At 24.7% G+C, this 23,041-nt stretch overlaps 8 protein-coding genes across 8 annotated transcripts; 5 read left to right on the top strand and 3 right to left on the bottom strand.

Moving 5' to 3' along the window:
- The first annotated feature begins 527 nt into the window (after window positions 1–527).
- Window positions 528–3,263, top strand: DICPUDRAFT_55969 (uncharacterized protein). Its single transcript, XM_003289191.1, has 5 exons — window positions 528–808; window positions 886–1,023; window positions 1,103–1,375; window positions 1,451–1,616; window positions 1,704–3,263. The coding sequence occupies exons 1-5, from the start codon at window positions 620–622 to the stop codon at window positions 3,140–3,142; spliced, it is 2,205 nt and encodes a 734-aa protein (XP_003289239.1). The 5' UTR covers window positions 528–619; the 3' UTR covers window positions 3,143–3,263.
- DICPUDRAFT_17662 (uncharacterized protein) lies at window positions 3,259–4,646 on the bottom strand (the record flags this gene model as incomplete). The annotated part of the gene is made up of 2 exons (XM_003289201.1): window positions 3,259–4,529; window positions 4,595–4,646. Coding segments are annotated over 2 exons (1,323 nt in total), but the record flags the coding sequence as incomplete, so codon positions are not given.
- A 495-nt stretch (window positions 4,647–5,141) lies between these two features.
- On the top strand, window positions 5,142–6,288 carry DICPUDRAFT_80015 (uncharacterized protein; the record flags this gene model as incomplete). The annotated part of the gene is made up of 2 exons (XM_003289192.1): window positions 5,142–5,510; window positions 5,581–6,288. 2 exons carry the CDS (start codon window positions 5,142–5,144, stop codon window positions 6,286–6,288), a joined length of 1,077 nt encoding a protein of 358 aa, XP_003289240.1.
- A 72-nt stretch (window positions 6,289–6,360) lies between these two features.
- DICPUDRAFT_92264 (uncharacterized protein) lies at window positions 6,361–7,080 on the bottom strand. Its single transcript, XM_003289202.1, has one exon. The coding sequence runs from the start codon at window positions 7,010–7,012 to the stop codon at window positions 6,563–6,565; it is 450 nt and encodes a 149-aa protein (XP_003289250.1). The 5' UTR covers window positions 7,013–7,080; the 3' UTR covers window positions 6,361–6,562.
- Window positions 7,081–7,785: 705 nt separating this feature from the next.
- Window positions 7,786–11,250, top strand: DICPUDRAFT_55977 (uncharacterized protein; the record flags this gene model as incomplete). The annotated part of the gene is made up of 2 exons (XM_003289193.1): window positions 7,786–8,083; window positions 8,171–11,250. The coding sequence occupies 2 exons, from the start codon at window positions 7,786–7,788 to the stop codon at window positions 11,161–11,163; spliced, it is 3,291 nt and encodes a 1,096-aa protein (XP_003289241.1). The 3' UTR covers window positions 11,164–11,250.
- A 124-nt stretch (window positions 11,251–11,374) lies between these two features.
- Window positions 11,375–15,062, top strand: DICPUDRAFT_153597 (uncharacterized protein; the record flags this gene model as incomplete). Its single annotated transcript, XM_003289194.1, has 2 exons — window positions 11,375–13,496; window positions 13,582–15,062. The coding sequence occupies 2 exons, from the start codon at window positions 11,375–11,377 to the stop codon at window positions 15,060–15,062; spliced, it is 3,603 nt and encodes a 1,200-aa protein (XP_003289242.1).
- Window positions 15,063–16,696: 1,634 nt separating this feature from the next.
- Window positions 16,697–20,498, top strand: GbpD (uncharacterized protein; the record flags this gene model as incomplete). The annotated part of the gene is made up of 5 exons (XM_003289195.1): window positions 16,697–16,841; window positions 16,922–17,081; window positions 17,176–17,419; window positions 17,480–18,244; window positions 18,312–20,498. The coding sequence occupies 5 exons, from the start codon at window positions 16,697–16,699 to the stop codon at window positions 20,496–20,498; spliced, it is 3,501 nt and encodes a 1,166-aa protein (XP_003289243.1).
- Window positions 20,499–20,807: 309 nt separating this feature from the next.
- DICPUDRAFT_80019 (uncharacterized protein) lies at window positions 20,808–22,314 on the bottom strand (the record flags this gene model as incomplete). The annotated part of the gene is made up of 3 exons (XM_003289203.1): window positions 20,808–21,751; window positions 21,827–22,060; window positions 22,146–22,314. 3 exons carry the CDS (start codon window positions 22,312–22,314, stop codon window positions 20,808–20,810), a joined length of 1,347 nt encoding a protein of 448 aa, XP_003289251.1.
- Between the last annotated feature and the right edge of the window lie 727 nt (window positions 22,315–23,041).

The raw sequence follows: 23,041 nt of genomic DNA on the forward strand, positions 1-23,041 counted from the left end.
TTTATGTGTGTTGTTATTATTATTTTTGATACTATTGGTTTTTATAATAAAAAATAAAAATATTAAAGATATTTTATTTTAAAAAAAAATAAAAAATTTGTGTAAAAAAAAAAATTTTAAAAAAAATAGTTTTTAAAAAATTTTTAATCAATTTATTTTTTTTTATTTTTTTATTTATTTTTTTTAAAAAAATAAACAGTAAAAGTTTAAATTTCTCTTTATTTATTTTTTTTTTAAATTAAAAATAATAAATTAAAATAAAACAATAAAATTAGTTAATTTTTTTTTATTTACTATTATGAAAAAAAAATGATATGGCTACATGATATGCAATATCATTTTATCATTCTTTTTTTAATTATTATAATAATGAACTAATATATTAAAAAATTAAATAAAAAAACAAATAATTTTTTATTTTTTTTTTATTTTACAAATAAATTAATTTTTTTTTTTATTTATTTTTTTTTAATTTTATTTTTAATTTTTTTAATTTCATTCAATTAATTATTTATTTTTTTTTATATGTTCATTTCTTTTTATTTCTATTATACAAATTATTATCATTAAAAAAAAAAAAAACTAAAAAAAAAAAAAATATAAATAGTTTTATAAAATAATGAACAATACAAGCCCAACTAATTTGGGGCAATCATTAGATAATTTAAATATGTCTTATGATTCCAACCAATATTTATCACCATCTCTAAATGGATCAACTGATGAATTTTTAGATTATTCAGAGCACGAAAGATCTGAAATGTCAGTATCAAATAATCTATGGTTTAAAGAAGCTATATTTTACGAGGTAAACAGTTTTAATTTATTATTATAATAATTTAAAAATATTAATTACTAATTTCATATCTATTATTTTTTTTTAAGGTATATGTCAGAGCATTTTGTGATATTGAAGGTACAGGTAATGGAGGTATATCTGGCATTACAAATAAATTAGATTACCTTCATTCTCTTGGGGTAGATTGCATTTGGTTATTACCAATATATCCATCCCCACTAAAAGTAACTATATAAATATTTTTTAGTTTTAAAAAAAATATTAATTTAATTTTTTTTTTTTTTTTTTTTTTATTAATTTTAGGATGATGGGTATGATGTATCTGACTATTGCGATATTCATCCAGACTATGGAACATTAAATGATTTTAAAATTCTAGTCAAAGCGGTTCATGAAAGAAATATGAAAATTATTGCTGATTTTATACCTAATCATTGCTCAGAAAAACATAGATGGTTTCAATCAGCAAGATTATCAAGAGATTCACCATATAGAGACTACTTTGTATGGACAGATGATCCAAAGCAATATAAAGATGCAAGAATTATTTTTTTGGATGTAGAGCAATCAAATTGGGTAATTATCCATTTAAATTTTAATTATTTTTTTTTTTTAAAAAAATTAATTTTTTAATTTTTATTTATTTTATAGACATGGGATGAAGCAGCTGGTCAATATTATTGGCATAGATTTTACAAAGAGCAACCTGATTTAAATTTTGATAATCCAAAAGTTCAAGCAGAAATGTTAAATATTATGGATTTTTGGTTAAATTTAGGTATTGATGGTTTTAGAGTTGATGCTGTACCTTATTTATGTAAATATAGAAAATAATAAATATAAAATAATTTTAAATCAATTATATTAATAATTTTTTTTTTTTAAAAAAAATTAAAATTTTTAGTCGAAAGAGAAGGAACATCTTGTGAAAATTTACCAGAGACTCATGAATTTTTAAAAAGAATGAGAAAGTTTATAGATGACAAATATCCTGGTAGAGTAATTTTAGCAGAGGCATGTCAAATGCCAAACGAAGTAAGAAAGTATTTTGGTGATGGTGATGAATTTCATATGGGTTTTCATTTTCCAGTAATGCCTAGAATTTATATGGCTATTAAGAGGGGTGATGGTGAATGTTTAAGGGCTATTATGGAATCTACTCCAGAAATTCCATCTAATTGTCAATGGGTAACTTTCTTAAGAAACCATGATGAGCTAACACTAGAAATGGTTACAAATGATGAAAGAAAAGAAATGTGGGAATATTATGCACCAGTTCCAAGAATGAAAATTAATTTGGGTATTCGTAGACGTTTAGCTCCATTAATGGGTGGTGACCAAAGAAAGATTGAATTGGCATATTCTTTATTATTTACCTTACCAGGATCACCAATCATATACTATGGGGACGAAATATGTATGGGTGATAATATTTGGTTAGAAGATCGTCATGGTGTTCGTACTCCAATGCAATGGGATGATACTCCACCAAATGGAGGTTTTTCAACTTCAAATAAACTCTATGCTCCAGTAATCGATGACCCAGAATATGGATATCAAAAGGTTAATGTTACAGAATCTGAAAAAGCTCCAGCATCTCTTTTCCAAATTATTCGCCAGATGATCCAAAGAAGAAGAAAGCATTTAGCGTTTGGACATGGTGCATTTAAATGGGTAAACTCTGAAAATCCACAAATAGCTGCTTATATGAGAATTTGTGGTATCGATAGAATGTTTATTGTTCACAATTTATCGGATGTAAAACAAGAAGTTGTTCTTCATACCCATGTTCATGATGGAGCAACCTCATCAAGACACCAAAGAAGAGCTTCTCTAGTTTACGTAGACCCATTACAACAACAATATCATCCTACCACTTCTAGTACTAATACACTCGGTATCAATAATCTTACAGACTCTAAAGTAACACCAGTTGCAACAAGAAAGGTCCACACTAATTATCAAACAACACAAACTTTAGGTACCCAAACAAAACCATTAACTTCAAAAGAAGAATATCAATCTCAAAATAACTCTGAATCAGGTAAACCACCAGTAATACCTTTCTTAAATGTAGAAACTGCATCCTATGATGAACAATCTCATTATCTTGTTGATATTTTAACAGATTATCAAGTTATGGTTGACCAAAATGGTTTTGTAAAAATGGAACTAGAACCATATCAATTTTATTGGTTCTCAATGGGTGAAATCACAACACTAGGTGATGGTTGTAAGAGTCGTGATTTACGTCGTAAATCCATTTTCCCTGGTTCAACTTTAGATCCTTCAATACTCCATCCAATAAAAACTCATTTTTCTGCTGATAAAATTGAAGAATAAAAATTTTATAAAAAATAAATAAAATAAAATAATTTTAAGAAAATATAAATATCTAAAAAAAGTTTATTTAAAAAATAATTTATAGTTATAATTAATAAAATTTTTTAATTAATAATATTATATTTGATTTTTGCCTTCTTATTGAACTCTTCACTATTGCTATAGGTATTCATAATACTACTTAAACTATTACTGTTTCTACCCGAATATGAATATTTGGGACCTTGTTTTTTTAATGGAGATAAACTACTGCTACTTGTTTTCTTTATTGGGCTGCTATATAATTTTTTGGCTGTTGAAGCGAAAGGTGATGTTGATTGTTGTTTTTTAAATGGAGATAATGTTGATGAATAACTAGTTGTGGTTCTAAATGATGATATTGAAATATTATCAAAATCGTTTATAAATGAACTGTTATCATTTTCAAGATCTAAATTATTTTGATGTTTTGGTTGAGCTGATCCTTTAAGCTCTATTACTTTATTTTCGATTAAACTTTTTACAACTATTGATGTTGGGATATTCACTACTTCGCTTAAGGAAAATTTATTAACTTTTTCGAGTGGAATTGGTACTAAATTGTTTGGGGTTTTCATATATTCCGAGATAATTGATTTTAAAAGCCAATCGAATTGTTTATGCTCTTCATCACTTAAGCTGAGGTAACTGAAATAAAATTGATTCTCAAGATTGGTACTAGTTGGTACACAGCTTTCGCAGGTATCACAAATTTTGATATCACCACATTCTCTTAACTTGTTTATAATGTGAGCATTGTTTGAAAAACTATGGACTGCTTTACAAAATGGTGAAATTGATTTTTCTAAACTTTCGATATTCTTTGGTAAATTGATTTCGTCACCTCTTTCAATTCTTTCTTTAATCCATTTTTCAACTTTTAAAGTGGCTTTATTTTGTAATTCTGAAACTTGTTCTTCTTTGGTTTTATTTGAGCCATCATCATCCTCACCAAAAATTTGAAAATAACAGTTGTACTTTTCGGTATCTTCTTTTGGAACTGAGGAACCAACAATATCATAGCCAACAACTTTATCTTCAGTTAATAATACAATGTTTTTATTATGGTTATAAACATATTTGCAGAGCTCTTTTCTATAAGCAAGACTGCTAATGGTGCTATCCAATTCAAATAACACTCTGCCATCACCACTCTTTACGAATCTATCTTTTAAAAACAATTTTGAGTTTTTATCACCAATTCCACACTCTCTACACTTTGGACTAAATTTACTTTTGATAATTACTAAAATTATAGCATCCTCATTCTTTAATTTACCAAATAATGTTTGATTTAATAATCTATTACATTGTTTATTTGAAAAACTTTGAAGGTCGACAATAAAAATTTGTTTATAATTTGATAAAACTATAAATATTTTATTAGAATTACAATATAAATTTTTTTAATTTTATATATTAATTAATATTTACCTTCTGGTGATAATGATGGTAAATGTATAGGTAAAGTTATAACTTGTTTTTTTTTAACAACTCTTCTTTTACGAATTGACATACCAGAAACCATTTTATTAATTATTTATATTTATTATTATTTAATTTTATTAAATGAATTTTTTTTAAATAAAAAAAATATTTACAATTTTTTTTTTTTTTTTTTTTTTTGGGATTTTTCTTTTAAAAATAATTTTAAAAATATCTTTTTTTTAAAAAAAAATAATTGTTTTTGTATCAGATTAGAATATAATCGATTAATTTTTTTATACCTTAAAAAAAATTGATGTATTATTTTTAATCAATCAAAAAAAATAATAATAATAAATATTATTTAAATAACAATATTTTATTTATTTAATTATAAATAAATTAATTAATTTAAAAAAAAAAAAAAAATTAAAAAATTAAAAAAATAAAAAATTATAAAAAAAAAAAAAAAAAAACGAAATTTTCGTTTGGTCATTAAAATTTTTTTTTTGATTTATAATTATTTTTTTTTATTTTATTATTTCATAAATAAAAAATGTTAAAATATCAAGGATCAACACATTTTAGACAAAGAGTTATTTGTTCAACACTAAGTGGTAAAGCAATTAGAATTACAAATATTAGAGATGAAGACGAAAAACCAGGTTTAAGAGATTACGAAGCATCATTCCTTCGTCTTGTTGATAAAATTACAAATGGTTCAAAGATTGAAATTAATACAACCGGTACAACAATTACATATATTCCAGGTATTATTATTGGTGGTAAAAACATAGCACACGACTGTGGTAATTCAAGAGGTATTGGTTATTTTGTTGAAGCTTTAATTTGTTTGGGTCCATTTTCAAAAACACCTTTAGATATTACATTAAATGGTATTACCAATAACGATATTGATTTAACTGTATGTATATAAGAAATAATAATTTATTTAAAAGCAATAGTAATTAATTTTATTCTTTAAAAAAAATCAGATTGATACAATTAGAACCACTACATTACCAATTATTAGAAAATTCGGACTTGAAGAAGGATTAAATATTAAAATATTAAAACGTGGAGCACCCCCAAATGGTGGAGGTTCAGTTAATTTCAAATGCCCAATTGTTCCACAATTAAAAGCAGTTCAATTAATTGATGAAGGTAAAATTCGTAGAATACGTGGTATTGCATATGCCACACGTATTTCACCACAATTTTCAAATAGAGTATTAGATAAAGCCAAGGGTATACTTTTAGAACATACACCAGATGTTTACATTTCAAGTGATCATTATAAAGGAGGTGAATCAGGTTTATCACCAGGTTATGGTTTAACATTAGTAGCAGAAACAACTTCAGGTTGTTGTTTATCAGCAGAAATTATGAGTGGTGAAAAGAATAGCGAATCACCAGAGGATTTAGGTGAAAGAACTGCATATGCACTCTTGGAAGAAATTGCAAACGGTGGTTGTATCGATAGTCATAATCAAAGTTTAGCATTATTATTTATGGTTTTATGCCCAGAAGATATTTCAAAAATAAGATTAGGTAGAATAACACCTTACACTATCGAGTTTATACGTCAATTACGTGATTTCTTTGGTGTAACTTTTAAAATTCAACCAGATTCTGAATCAAAAACTGTATTATTTACATGTCTTGGTATTGGTTTTAAGAATTTGGCAAGAACTACTTTTTAAAAAAAAAAAAAAAAAAAAAAAAAAAAAAAAGAAAAGAAAACGAGACAAAAAAAAAAAACAAAAAAAACAAAATAAAACAAAGAATAATTTTATATATTTATTTCTATGTATATTTAATTAATTGTGTATTTATTTAATTGTAAAATTTGATAAATTATATTATTGCGGATATTAATTTTGTTTTAAATTTTTTTTAATTACTTTTTTTAGATTTCTAAATTAAAAGAAATATAAAATAGTTTTTTTATTTATTTATTTGATTATTATTATTTATTTATTCTTGTTTAACATTTCCAACTAAAATATATCTTTCTGAAAAGAAATTAATCCAGCCATTTAATGATTCTTTATGTTCTTCTGGTAATTCTTCAAGTGATTTTTCTGTCCATTTTTTATTGATATCTGCATCTTCGAATGAGGATTTGGCTAAACAAATTGTGGCATCATTACCAGAGAAGGTATTATAGGCACCACCTGGACCATATGTTGAGCTTTTGGCAGTGACATCATAAATTTTACCTTTGATTGCAATGAAAATTGGTTTGGTTTCGTCGGTACCATTATATTGTTTAAGTTCTTCTAATGTATAATCTCTTTTTTCATATTGTGGTTTTGGCTTTGGTTTGGCTACAACAACTTCTTTTGGTGATGCAATAACTTTGACAAGATATAAGATAATAATAATTAATACAGCATAAACAAGTTCTTCTGGTATATCAAACATTTTTAAATATATATATAAATTAAAACCTATATGTTAATTAATATAAATTTGGCAATATAGAAAACGATAATGAAAAAAATTTAAAAAAATTTAAAAAAATTAAAAAAAATAATTTTTTTAAAATTTTAAATTTAAAAAAAAAAAAAATAAAAAAAAAATATATTAATTTAGATAAATATTAATTATTATTATTTTTTTTTTTTTTTTTTATATATACATTTACCATCTATTACAACATTTTATTTATAAAGTAGTTAAAATAAAGTTACCTAACCAAACACCAAATTTATTCATTTTTTTATTATTTTTTTTAATTTGATTACAATGACCTCAAGTTTCAGTCTCCATTTTTATACTTAAACACTGTTTTATATTAAAGAATTTATTTAAATTTTTTATTGTTGAAGTTTTTTTTTTTTGGAAAATTATAATATAAATAGAACCTTATTTAAATAATTGGAAATGTGATCATTTTAATAAAATTTTAATTATTTAAATTAATTTTTTTTTTTTTTTTTTTTAATTTTTTTTTTTAAAATTTTTTTTTTTTTATTTTTAAAATTCTCCCCCCAAATTTTTTTTTTTTATTTTTCATTTTTTTGAAATCAATAGTTAACTATTAAATAATATTATTTCTTTTTTTTTCTATTTATTCCTATAGTTTTCCCATTTTTATTATATTTTAGAAATATATATATTAAATAGAAATATAATTTTAATAAATAAATTATAATTATATATTTGTAGGTAAAAAAAAAAAAAAAAAAAGAAAAATGTCAACTTCTACAACATCTTCAACTAGCAGTAATGGTAATAGTAATTCAGTTAGTTTAAATTCAATTGCAGTATTTGAAAGATTAAAGTTATTATATGAATCATGGAACAATGATGGTAGTAATGGTCTTTGGAAAGGCGCCAACTCATTAGTGTTGGCTTTAGGTTTACCAAACGAAAATAATCCATATCAAAAGATTACATCATTTCAAACTTGGTTATTTGGTTATGAATTAAGAGAAACTGTAATTGTATTTTTAAATAAAGATATTCATATACTTTCAAATAATAAAAAAAGTAATTATATTAAAGAAAATTAAAATATAAATCTTTAAATACTAAAAATTTTCTTTTTTAATATAGTTAATTTATTTGAAAATTTAGCAAACTCAAAAGAAGGTAAAGAAAATGAACAATTTAAATTTCATTTTTATTTATTAAGCAAAGATAAAAATGAAGGAAATAAAGATAGTTTCGAAAAGTTAATTAATGAAGCAAAAAAAGCAGGAAATAATGTTGGTGTTATTATTAAAGAAGTATTTTTAGGAGAATTTGGTAAACAATGGGATGAAAATGTTAATAATAGTGGGTTAAATAAAGTCGATATCACACAAGGCCTTTCATCATTGGTTGCCGTTAAAGATGCACAAGAACAAAAGAATATTATTACATCATCAAAGATCACATCAAAGGTATTAAAGACTCATTTATTACCAAAGATTGAAACCATTATCGATAAAGGTCAAACCATCACTCACGATGAATTATCAGAATATTCAATTGATATCTTTAGTCATCCAGAGAAGATTAGCAGCAAATTACCAACCGACAGTGTAGATTACTCTTATGTACCAATTGTTCAAAGTGGTGGAAACTATGATTTAAAAGCAAGCGCTACAAGTGATGAAAATCCACTCCATTTTGGCACTATTATTATTTCAGTTGGTGCTCGTTACAAAAACTATTGCTCCAATGTTTCACGTACCTATATGATCGACCCAACTAAAGAACAAAGAAAAAATTATGAGCTTTTATTATTGGTCCAAAGCAATTTAATTAAAGCAATCAAGCCAGGTGTTTCAATCAATCAATTATACGAAAAAGCTGTTGAAACTATTAATAATACAAGACCAGAAATGCTTAAGCACTTTGTAAAGAATTGTGGTTATGGTATTGGTATCGAATTCCAAGAGTCAAACTTGATAATCTCACCAAATAACTCTAGACCAATCAAAGAGGGTATGACTTTTAATATTGTTTGTGGTTTCTCAAATGTCGAAAACCCCCAAGCTAAAGATGATAAATCTAAAATATATGCTTTGATGATTGCCGATACTATTCTCGTAAATAAAGAAGGTAAAGTTGAAGTTTTAACATCAGAAGTTGGTAAAAAAGATGGAGATGTTATTTATCAATTAAGTGATAAAGAAGATAGAGAAGAAGAAGAGGATGATCCATCTGTTAAATTAGAATTACCAGAAGATGTAAAAGAAATTAAAGGTAGAGCAAGAGAAACCAAAGAAAAATCAAAGACAATTGAAGAGCGTCGTAGAGATCATCAACAAATGCTTGCCCAAAGAAACAAAGAGGAGGCTGAGAATAAACTTAAAAAGTTGGAAGATCAAACTAACGGTAAAAAAGAATCACCAGATTTGGATTATACAGCAATTACCAAACTTCCATCAATCTACAGCAATGTTGGTGCATTCCCACCAGAAACAGTAAAGAATAAAATGTTGATTGATAACAAAAAAGAAACTATCCTCTTCCCAATCTATGGTTATATGGTACCATTCCACATTAGTACAATCAAGAATATCAGTAAATCAGAAGAATATATCAGAGTAAACTTTAACACCCCATCATCATTTACACAAGAGCAAATTGATGCCGGTTTTGCACCACCACAACTTATGTACATTCGTGAACTCACTTATAAAGTTAGTGATCCAAAAGCTTTAGCCAATAACCTTCGTCTCATTAAAGATTTAAAAAAGAAATTTACAACTCGTGAAAGTGAAGATCGTGAAAAACGTACTCTTATTGCACAAGAAAAACTTATTCTTTCTCGTGGTAAATTCCCAAGACTTCCAGAGGTTCATGTCCGTCCAACACTTACTGGTGCCCGTAGAACTATTGGTATTCTTGAAGCCCACGATAATGGTTTCCGTTTCAATCCAACCTCAACAAAAGATAGAACCCCAATTGATGTTCTTTACAAAAATATTAAACATGCAATTTTCCAACAAGCTGATCAAGAATCAATGGCTGTTATTCATTTCCATTTAATTGATCAAATTATGATTGGTAAAAAGAAAACTAAAGATGTTCAATTCTATATTGAAATTTCAGAAATGACCCAATCTCTCGATGTATCAAGTCGTTCATTCAACGAAGAAGAAGAGGAGGAGCGTCGTGAAAGACAACTCAAAGAAAAGATTAATAATGACTTTAAAACATTTATTAAACGTGTCGAAGAAATTGTACCAGAACCAGGCCTCGAGTTTGATGTACCATATCGTGAATTAGGTTTCTTTGGTGTTCCTAATACTAGTACTGTATTCATTCAACCATCCGTCCACTGTCTTGTTTCAATTTTAGAACCACCATTCTTTGTTTTAACTCTTGATGATGTCGAAATCGCTTGTTTTGAAAGAGTTATTCGTACACTTCGTAATTTCGATCTCACTTTTGTCTTTAAAGATTATAATAGACCACCAATCCGTATTGATGCTATCCCAAGAAACCATTTCGAAACTGTAAAAGAATGGCTCGATTCATTCAATATTAAATTTTATCAATCCGAAAAGAATTACAATTGGAAGAGACTTATGGATATCATTAAAAGTGATTTAAAGAAATTCCATGAAGACGGCGGTTGGTCCTTCTTAGAACCAGTAGAAGAGGAACAAGGCGAAGAAGAAGATGATGGCGACGATGATTATGAACCATCAGAATCAGAAGCATCAAGCGATTACATCTCCTCAATGTCATCAGGTTCCGATGATGATGACGAATCAGAATCGGCTTCAAATTCTGGTGAATCTTGGGAAGATTTAGATGAACAAGCTGACAAATATGATAAAAAGAAATCTTTTGATGAATCAAATAAAAGAAAGAGAGATGATTTGAAACCAACCTCATCATCATCATCAGGTAAACCATCTTCATCATCATCCTCAAGTAAACCATCTTCATCATCATCATCAAGTAAATCATCATCAAGCAAATCCTCTTCAAGCAAACCATCTTCATCATCATCATCAAGTAAGTCATCCTCAAGTAAATCCTCTTCAAGTAAACCATCCTCATCATCAAATAAATCATCCTCTTCAAGTAAATCATCCTCCTCAAGTAAATCATCAAGCAAAAAATAAAATTTTTTTAAAAATATATTAATTTCTTTTAATAAATAAAATAAATAAAAAAAAAAGTTATAATTATCTTTATTAATATTAAAGAATAAAATACCTTTGTTTCTTCGAATTTATTTTTTTTTTTTTTTTTTTTTTTTATTAAAAATTTTAAAATTAAATTTTTCATTTTTTTATTTTCATAATTTTTACATTTAATAACAAAGCACTTAAAATGGACCCATTTTCTGATGATGTAGATTTAGAATTTTTATACATGCTTCAAGAAACTGTTGATGATACCAATAATAGCACCAATAACAATGAGGAATTCGATTTACAATTAGATGTCAATGATACATTTGATAATATAAATAATTTAGATAATAACAATAATAATAATAATAATAATAATAATAATAATGATAATGATAATATAACCAATAATAATATAACCAATAATAATATAAATAATAGTAATTATAATAATAATAATAATAATGTTAATAATGATATTATCTGTGATAAAATAAATAAAAATATAAATTATTCAAATAATATTAATAATGTAAATAATATAAATAACAATAAAAATGAAAATTTTAATAATGATGAAAATAATAAAACTATTAATATTGGTGGATATAAAATAAGACCTGTTCCTCTTCCACCACCATTATCACCCACCCCAACACAGGTTCAAAAACCACAAACACAACAAGCACCACAACAAGAAAAACCACAAACACAACAACATGAACCACCACCACCACAACAACAACAACAACAACAAAAAAAACCCTTCATAAAACCACCCTCATTTCCAAAAAAAATCAATTCTCTTTCCAAACCAATACCCCAATCTATTTTAAACACACCCTATAATAATAAAAATCATGATAATAATGATAATGATAATAATAATAATTACGATACTAAACCTTTAACAAATATTGATGTTCAAGTTATTCAATCAAGAAAGGCTTACTCATCTCACCAACAACTGAACAATAATATTAATGTTAATGAATGGGTTCAATCTCCAAGCAAACCATCAAAATCAATTTTTAAACCACAATCAAAAGGTAGTGAATTTATTTTTACCGAGGAAGATGATTTAAAAGAGGACCCTTCATTTTTATCACCCCCACTTTCACCAGAACCACAATCTCACCAAAAACCATTTCAACTTAAATCCCCTGTTTTATTACAAAAACAACAACAACAACAACAAAATCAAAAACAATTTCAAAAGTCACCATTTAAACAAACCCAAGTCAATAATTTTGGCTTCAATACCTACATGAAAAATACTAACATCCATGATTCACCAATTGAGTCATTTAAATACTCTCCAAGTAAGAGGCCCAACACAAGTACAACATCAACAACATCAATAAAATTTGAGCCAGTTGTTATTGGCAAAGAATTTAAAGAAGAAAAAAAGGATATTGAAAAAGCCAACATTAATGATAAAAAACCGGAAACAAATAAATTAAAGACACCAAATGGTTATAAAGCAATCAATAAAACATTCAATATTCATCAATTAAAAGAACAAATGGAAAGTTTAGAAATATCAGTATTAGTCTGGGGTGTATTTTTTGATAATGACAAAACAAACTTTGGTGAATCAACTATCAAAAAAAGAAAACACGGTATCATTTCAAATGAGCCATTGGCCTATTGTATTTTTATTGTTTCGAAAGGCAATGAAACTATTGATGACAGCAGCGATGAATATGAACAGCCAACAGTATTTAGCCGAAATAACTCCAAATCATCTTTATCACAATCGTCCTCATCATCATCTCAAAATATATTTAATAATGAGATACCGGATAGCTATATAATAGAAAAATACTTTATAACACTAATTGATAATGTTGGTGGTTTAGTTGAAGAAAAATTAAAATTTATGGTAGAAATATTAGAAAATGGTTTAATTAAAAAGATCAGCTACAATTGTTCCGATGGCTACAAGCCATTTATAAAGCAATATCCCTATATGAAACCGATCAATTCATTCGATATAAAAATTGCTGCTTGGTTATTAAATAGTGATGGTGGAAACAATGGTTATTCATTCGAAAAGGTCCAAGAATATGGCAAGGACGAATCAATTAAAACCATTCAAAATATTTCAAATAGAAATATAATGCAAAATCAATCTGAAAAAATAAAAAAACTCATCAATGAAGAAAATGAATTTTCAAAAGAAAATACAAACTATGGTTCATTTTCTCAAGATATAGTCTATTCATTAAAAATCTATTTGGTTTTAAAGAATTTACTTTATGATAAAGACTTATCATATAACTTCATCGAAGAGATGTCAGTTGTTTCACTTATCTCAAGTATGTATTAAAAACATTATTAACTTTAAATCTATTTTTTATTTCAAAATATTCATTTTTTTTATTCATTTTTTCATCTTTATAGAAATGGAGTTGTATGGAATTTTATTGGAAACTAAAATCTTAAACCAATATAAGAAACTACTTGATGAAAAATCGGCAAATCTTTGTGAATACTTTAGAGATAACAATTTATTAAATCCAAGATCCATTCCACAAGTTACCAAAGTTATTTATCAAGATTTGAAATTAAAATTACCCCACCCACCTCCAACTAAAGTTGATAAAAAATCACTTAATGAAATAAAAGCATTGAATCCAAATCAAGAGGAATTTATCAACAATTTATTAATTTATAGAAATTTAGAGAAGATTAATAAAACATATATTTCTGCCTATTTAGAACTCGCCGATAGTTACTATGATAAATTTCATCAGAATCAAAATGAATCAAACAAAAAAGCTTTTATTAAATGTGATTGGTTACAATGCGGTACATCAACTGGTAGACTTTCTTCTTGCAATCCAAACATGCAAAACGTTTGCCGTAATACAAGTATAATCTCATTTGATGATGAAGAAGATCAAGCATCCAGCCAAATTGATGATTTGTTTTTAATGACCCATATCGAGGATGATCAAAATCAAAATCAAAACCATAATCAAAATCAAAATCAAAATCAAAATCAAGAGACTATTAATATTAGAGATGCTTTTATTTCAAGAGACGGATACACAATGCTTGCATACGATTATAATCAAATCGAATTAAGAGTCATGTCACATTTTTCAAATGATAAACATTTAATAAATTATTTTAACAATAATCAAGATGTAATTAGAAGAATGGCATCAAAACTCTTAAATAAAGAAATCAACGATGTTACTACTGACGAAAGAGAAAAAACAAAAAGAGTAGTTTATGGAATAATGTATGGTATAGGTCCACAATCATTAGGGAAACTATTAAAAATCAGCACCTCAGCTGCAGAACTTTTAATCAATAACTTTTATAAAGAATTTCCTCAAATTTCAAGCTTTATAACAACAACCAAGAACTCTTTAAAGCAAAATGACCCAGAAGTTAGAACAATAAGTGGAAGAATTAGAAAACTGGGTGAAATAAAGAATAGTTTTGATATTAGTATTGCAAAAAGAAGATCAGTTAATACAATTATACAGGGTAGTTCAGCTGATATCATTAAAAAATCCATGGTTAAAATTAATAATTTTTTTGGTGACATTTGTTCAATATTTAATAATAACAATAATAATAATAACAGTAACAATAATAACAATCAAATATCTCCAAGATTTTTATTACAAATTCATGATGAACTAATTTTTGAAGTTCCCACATTTTTAATAGAGGAGCACCGAGTCGATCTTTATATTAAATATTTGATGGAATCAGTTTCCAAAGATTTTAATTTAAAGGTAGATTTAAAAACCTCTTTAAAAAGTGGTCATAGATGGGGATCATTAGAGTCAAATTCGATACCAGAAAACTATATGGAGTTTATAAATAACTTGGATGATTTATTAAACGAAAATAAAATAAATTAATAATAATATCAAATAATAAAAATAATAAAAATTAAAAATAATATTATAATAATAAAAATTATAAATAATTCATCTCAGTAACAAAATACAATGGCGATATTAAATCAAATAACTTTTTTGATTAAATTAACAATATAAATAATATTAATAAATTAAGTTTTCTTAATATTATAATAAAAAGAAATTATTTTAAATTCAAAAAATCATTTTATTTTTTTTTTTTCTTTTTTTTTTTTTTCTTTTTTTTTTTTTTTGTTTATTTTTTAAAATTTTTATATAAATATTTATATTAAAAAAAGTAAGTGATTGTGATAAATCATTGGTGAAGATCGAAAATCAGATCTGGGTGTGTTTTTGATAACTAAAAAAAAAAAAATCAATTTATTTTTTTTTTAATTTTTTTAATTTTTTTTTTTTTATGATTACAGAAAAAATCGTTAAATTATTTTCATATATACATTATATTTAAATATATATATCATATTTATAAATAACAACAACAAAAATTCAAAAAATACACCCCACAAACTCAAATTATTCCCCCACACCCACACTACCACTCTTTAAATTCCCCCAACACAACCACATAAAAAGCTTCATTTTTATTTTTAAAATAATATGTAAATATTAAAAACAATAACAATATTATTTGTTTATATAAACATTAGGTTTTTTTGTGTTATGTGTGTTTTTTCTGCACATAATATAATCAAAAAAAAAGAAAAAATTTTATTTTATTTTTTTTTATTTTTTATAAAATTTTTTTTTTTTTATAAATTTTTAAAAAATAACGCATTTGCTCAATCCTACATTATATCATTTTTATTTTTATTTTTTGAAAAATAATATTATTAATAATAATAATAATAATTCTGTATATATATATTTTAAAATATTTTATTCTTTTTTTAAAATATTATTATTTTGTAATTTAATATTTTAAAATATTTAAAAATTTTAAAAAAAAAAATAAAATAATATAAATAAAAAAATAAATTTATATATATTATAGTGTATAATAAAAATAATAAAAATAATAATAATAATAGCAGTATAAAAATAAAAATAATAAAAATAATAATAATACAACATAATAAATAATTAAAAAATCTATTTTATTTATTTTTTTCTTTTTTCTTTTTATTTTTTTCTTTATTTCTCTTTTATTTTATTTATAAATCCTAAACACGCTTTTTTTTTATTTCTTATTATAATAATAAATACATATTATATAATAGCATTTTATGTATCAAAAAATTTAAATTTTCATATTTCATTTTTTATAAAATATTATTATTTAATAATAATAATAATAAGAAAAACAAACACACTAATATCTATCAAAAAACATTAGGACGAATATTATTTTTTTTTTTTTTTCCCAATATATAATTTATTTTTAAATTATTTTTTCTATTTTTAAATTTTATTTTCTTTTTCTTTTCTTTTTATTATATAAATATATAAATATTAATAATAGTATTAATTTCATTTATATTATATAAAAATATTCAATAATAATATAAAAACAAAAACAACAACAATAACAATAATAATATATAAAAATAGAAAATACAATAAATAAACATAAAATTTTTTTTTTTTTTTTTTCAAAAAAATTAAATAAATAAAAAATGTCAGATATCTATCCATTTTATAAACCTGATGAAGATAATATTATATTCAATCCAAATGTAAATAAAAAAGAAGGATTTCAAGCAATTAAATCATGTACATTAGCAAAATTGATTGAAAAATTAACATCAACAAAACAACTACGTAGGTTTTAGTTTTTGAGAGATTTATAGAAAATAATAAAAAGAATATCAAAATTAATTAAAATTGTAAATTTATTATAGACACATATTTTTCTTCAGCATTTTTCTTAACTTATAGAGATTTTACAACACCACTAGAAATTATAAATTTATTGGTACAAAGATATACAGGCCCACCTCCAGATTCAAGTAAAGATCATCTTAGGTTATTTGAAATCGAAGTTGATATAGTACAGTCAAAGTAAATATAGATACATAAATAATTTTAATAGATTAAAAAAAACAAAATTCTTTTTTAAAAAATATTAATAACTTTTTAATAATTTTTTTTTTAGTGTTTTAAATCTTTTTAGACAACTTATTGGGACATTAATACATTCAGATTATGAAAATCAAAAAGTTTCAAGTTCAATAATAGAGTTTTTTAATTCTTTAGAGGAAAATACCAAAAATGAACTTTTTTTAATATATTTTAAATCGAAAAAACTTGCAAGACCTCCAGGTACAATTCCAAAAGCAACAAACCAACAAATTTCTTCAGCAGCCTCAACTATGAGATTTTCTTTTTCAGTTAGTCCAGTATGTATATTTTTTTAAAAAAAAATAAATAAACCTATTATATTAATATTTTTTCTATAGAAAACAATATCACCAAACTCTACAAATAATGTTTTAACAGGTTTATTATCAACAGCATCAACAATAACAAATGGTAATAATAGCAATAGTAGTAATGGTAATAGTGGTAATATACCTTCTGCATCATCGTCACAATCACAGCAACAATTACAACAACAAATTAATAATTTATCATCACCAAATTTTGATCAACAAAGATCATCAATTAAAATGGGTAAAGGTATTATGAAGTTATTACAATCAGCAAATGGGGGCGCAGGTTTAAATGGAACATATAAAGAATCGAATACAAGTCCACAAAGTTCACCATCATCAACTATGACAAGTGGTAGTACAAGTGCATTAATGAATCAAATGAATGCAATTTCATCAGAAAATAATCCTAATGGTAGTAGTGGTGAGATACCATCAACACCTCCTTCTTCAGGTGCAGAAAAAACAGCATTCTTCCCTGAAGCTATTGCAAGAGAATTAACAATTATGGAATTTGAATTGATAACGGCATTAAATGTTAGTGATATTACAAGCAAGAATTGGAATAGTTCAGTAAATATTCAAAATTTAACTACATGGTTCAATAGAATTAGTTCATGGGTGTCAACTAAAATTATTTCAAAAGAAACACCAGAAGAAAGAGCCATTATTATCGAAGCATTTATAAATATTGCAAGTTTTGCAAAAGATATAAAGAATTATAATTGTGTTATGGAAATTTTAGGAAGTTTACATAGTTCATCCATTAGTAGATTAAAAAACAGTTGGAGTGTAAGTATTTATATTTTATGGTTTTTTTAATAATTTATATATTTATTTTTTTATTTTAAAAATTTAGTTAATACCACAAAAAGCAAATGAAATGTTTCAAGTCTTAAATAATTTAATGAGCACTGACGGTAATTTTAGGAATTATAGAAAACAATTAACTACAGTGGCAGCTTCAGAACCATGTATACCATATTTAGGTTTATTTTTAACAGATTATACATATTTAGACGAATCAAATCCAGCATCAGTATCGAATAGTAAAATGATAAATATTGATAGAATACTTTTAATTAGTTCGCGTGTACAAGAGTTTTTCCAATTATTTACCAATTGTAGTTATAATTTCCAATCGAATCAAGGTGTTAGAGAAGCTATTTTAGGCGAGAAAGTATGGGATGAAAATGAAATTTTTCGTCTTTCAAAGATTAGAGAAGAAAGCGCAAATTCACCTTCTCAATCTAAAGAAACCAATGGTATTGGGAATAGTAATAGTACAAGTAGTAATTCATTATTATCATCTACTTCAGCTACTGTTAGAAAAAAGAATTTTGTAACCAAATATAGAATGTCATTTACTGGAAACGATCCACTACCATTTATTTCATCTTCATTAACCGAGAGAGAATGGAAAATTTTAACAACCAATGCTAAAACTCTATCGTTTACTCGTAACAAAACAATTTTATCAATCGGCGAAACAAATACCAATCTTTATAGAGTTATCTCTGGTAGAGTTAAAATTGAAAGTCTCAGATCCTACAATGACCCAGATGTTGATGAAACTTCAATTTTAGCAATCAAAGCAAAAAATAGACTCTCTTTAAATTTACCACCAATCGATGAAGGTTATTATATTGAAGAGGGTGAAATCTTTGGTCAAGAATCTTTCCTATATACCGATAGACCAATTTTAAACAATATTATTGTAGATTCAGACGAATGCGAACTAATGGAAATCGAAAAATCATTTGTACTTCATTTATTCACAAGTGAACATATTTTAGCAGCTACTTTTTATAAACATATTGCAACAGTTATGGCCGAGCGTTTAAAAACAATCTATACAAATTTCACAAGCAATGCAGGTAATGGTAATAGTGGTGGTAGTGGTGGCAGCACTAAGGATGGACCAAGTAGCGGTGGAACTTTAAGTGCTAGTGTTAGCATTGGTAATTTAAACTCACCATCAATCAACAAAATCGATTTCAGAAGAAGATCAACTATTGTAGAAACTCCCTCATCCTTGGATTTATTACGTGATGGAAATGATAACTCTGTTAGAACTAAATTTGGTCTTTCTCAAGATGAGGTTATTATCAAGCGTTATCAATGTAAACATAAGAATATGAATGGTACTCTTTATATTACCAAGCACAATATCTGTTTTGAGGGCAAATTTTTAGGTATGAACAAGAACAAAACTTTTGCATTTGACCACACCATCAATATTTTATGTGATAAAAATACTCTTTGTGTTGTTTATAAAAATCCAAGTGGTAATATCGAAAAGAATAAAAAGTTTGTTTTCAAGTCTCAAGATGATTTAAGCGAATCAATACCCATTGCACATCAAATTTGGTCCAATCATAGAGGCGGTCCTAAATTATATGCACCATCAGTCGCAGCTTCATCAACTCCACCCAAAGCAAATACAGTTGGTCGTGCCGAGTCATTTAGTAACATTAAAGACTTACCATCAAAAGAAGAGTGGAATCAAATTCTTAAAGGTACAAAACCTGTCATTTATAAAAAGGGAGACATTTTAATTTGTGAAGGTGTAGAATATCAAAAGATTTTTCAAATTGTTAAAGGTGAATGCTCTGTAGTTAAAAGTTTATTACCAATATTCAATACAACACCAGTTACATCGACTTCTACAACAAATCCTTTAGCATATTCAACAACCTCAAGTGCCAACACATCTACAGGTTCATTACTAAATAGTTTATCAAATAGTAATAGTAGTAGCACCAGCAATACCAATACTAGCAATACATCACCACAGTCTTTAGTTGATCCTAGAAATTCAGTTGTCATTTCAAAATTAACAGGTGGAGGTATTTTTGGTGAAATGTCATTTCTTTTACCTGGTGGTAGTGCAACATCTTTAGTGGTAACTAGTGACGAAGTTGAGGTCTATATCATCGAAAGTTACTTTTTACATATTATGTTAAAATCAAAACATAGTTTAGCCCCAAAGTTCTATAAATATTTAGCTTGTGTTTTAGAATCAAGAGTTAGAAATTTATTATAAATTCGTCAATATTTTTTATATAATTATTAATTATATAAAAAAAATAAATAATAAAAATTTATAATTGTATATAATAAAATAAAAATTAGTTTTTAGTTTTATTTTTTTTTTTATGTTTTTTTTTTTGATTAAATTATATTTAGATAATATCTATTTTTATTATAAAAAAAAAAAAAAAAATAATTATTTTATAATACAAAAAATAATTTTATTTAAATATTTTAAAAATTTATCGAAAGATAATTATATCTATTATTATATTGATTTATTTGATAATTATTATATTTTAAAATTTTTTTTATTATTATTTTAAACAGTTGGAATACCGATATTTGAATAGTTTTGATCTTTATATGATTTTTGGTTTGGAGATTTGTTAATATCAAATACTTTTTCGTAACTATTATAATCTTTTTTAATTGAAATATTAAAATCTAAATCTTCCTTTTCGAAAATAATGCTTCTGTTCTCTTCTTTTTCTAAATCTTTTTCTACAATATACGTGTATAAGTTTGGTTGTGGTGAGCATGTTCTTGGGTTATATCCGCCATAAAAATATAGTTGATTCTTATAAGATACTACTGAATATTGACCAATTCCTGAGAGATCAAAACTTGATTTTATTTTGCACCATTCACGAGTATTTAAATCGAATTTCCATAAGTCGTTATAATAATTAGAACGATTCCAACCACCTAGGCACCATAAACTATCACCATAGACAACGGTACGTAAACGTGAACGAGAGCAAGGACCATCTTTATTATCTACCATGGGGATCCATTCATTATTTAATAAATCATAGGAGTATGGGAATTCTGTATGACCATCAGGTCCATAGCCTCCAATAATATAAAGGTGATTATTATGAACAACTGCACTGTGTGAACGGATACATGGAGGTGGGTTACCTTTGGCTGGTACTATCTCCCATATATGTGTATCTAAATTAAGACGGTAGAAGGTGTTGTTTGATTCTGTTCCATCCCAACCTCCAAATATATACATATAACAATCATAGACTACTGCAGAATGGGCTGATCTCCCCATTGGTTTTTGACCTGTACCATTAATGGATTCTCCTTCTAAAGTATCCAAGTTTAGTTTCAAGATAGTTGTATCTGAATAATTCCCAGTAACACCAGAGTATCCACCAAATATATACATTGAATTTTTATAAACTACAGCAGAGTGCTCAGTTTTTTCTGGTAGCTTTTCACCACTAGTTTCTATTGTATCCCATTTTCTTGATTCTAAAAAAGTATATAAAATTATTAGAAAAAGGTTTATTTTCTTAATAAAATAATTAGTTAAAAAAAAACACTTACTGAAATCAAAGGTATTTAAATCGCTCTTTACATCTTTAATAAATGTGTGACTATCTGGTAAATGACCACCATAGACATACATTAAATTATTATAAACAATTGCAGAATGACATACTCTTGGAGTTATTTTACCATTTGTATTTAGTTTGATAAGAAACATTCTCCACAAAGAACATTCTGATGCTATATTATTGAAAGTTTTACTTACAAGCTTTAGTGATTTAATATCTTTTACTATAATAAAAAAAATAAAATAAAAAAAAAATATTAGAATAAATAAAATAAATAAAATTTTTTTTTAAAAAATATTAATTTTTACAATCATCTAAAAATGAAAAAACATTTAATAAAACTTCGTATGGTAACATATTTAAACCTTCCCAATTTTTTCCATATATACACTCCATACTATTTTTCTTTTTGCTTATACCGCCAAAAGTTTTAAAAAACTTGGTAAAACTTTTTATTATAATTAAATTAAATTCCATTGAAAAAAATATAAAAAAAAAATTTATTATTATTAGTATAAAAAAAATCGTTATTTATATTGACATATTATTAATTATTATTACTAAAATTATTATTATTTTTATTATTAAGTTATTATTATAATGAAAGAAAAAAAAATAAAAAAAATATTTTACTTATTTCACATATATGTTTTTATAAAAAAAAATAAATAAAAAAATTAAAAAAAAACAAAATTAAAATAAATATTTACTTTTATACCTATGGAAATAAAAATTTTATTTTTTAAAAAATATCTATTAAATTATTGACCTTATAAAATATTCTATGCTCTATAAAAAACACTGTTTTTATTCACTGAAAGTTGAGATAAAATTAAATAATAATTAAAACAATTCGACTCTAAAAAAAAAAAATGGGATATATAAGTATAATTAATAAAAAAAAGATATTTGAAATGGAAATAAAATAAAATAAATATATTATTTTTTAAAAAAACACGATTTAATAATGTTTTATATATATAAATAAATAAATTATCAAACTTACGTTCTTTTAACATTCATTCTTTTTTTTTTTTGTTTTGTTTTTTTATTTAAATTTTTTTAAATATTATTATTATCAATAAATATTTAAAAAAATAAATTATATTATTATTATTTAAAATATTATTTTTTTTAATTATAAAAAAAAAAATATAATAAATATTTTTATTGCTTTTTTATTTTATTATTAAAAAAATATTTA

Source organism: Dictyostelium purpureum (assembly GCF_000190715.1).
Source record: "Dictyostelium purpureum unplaced genomic scaffold DICPUscaffold_166, whole genome shotgun sequence".
NCBI lineage: Eukaryota > Evosea > Eumycetozoa > Dictyosteliales > Dictyosteliaceae > Dictyostelium > Dictyostelium purpureum.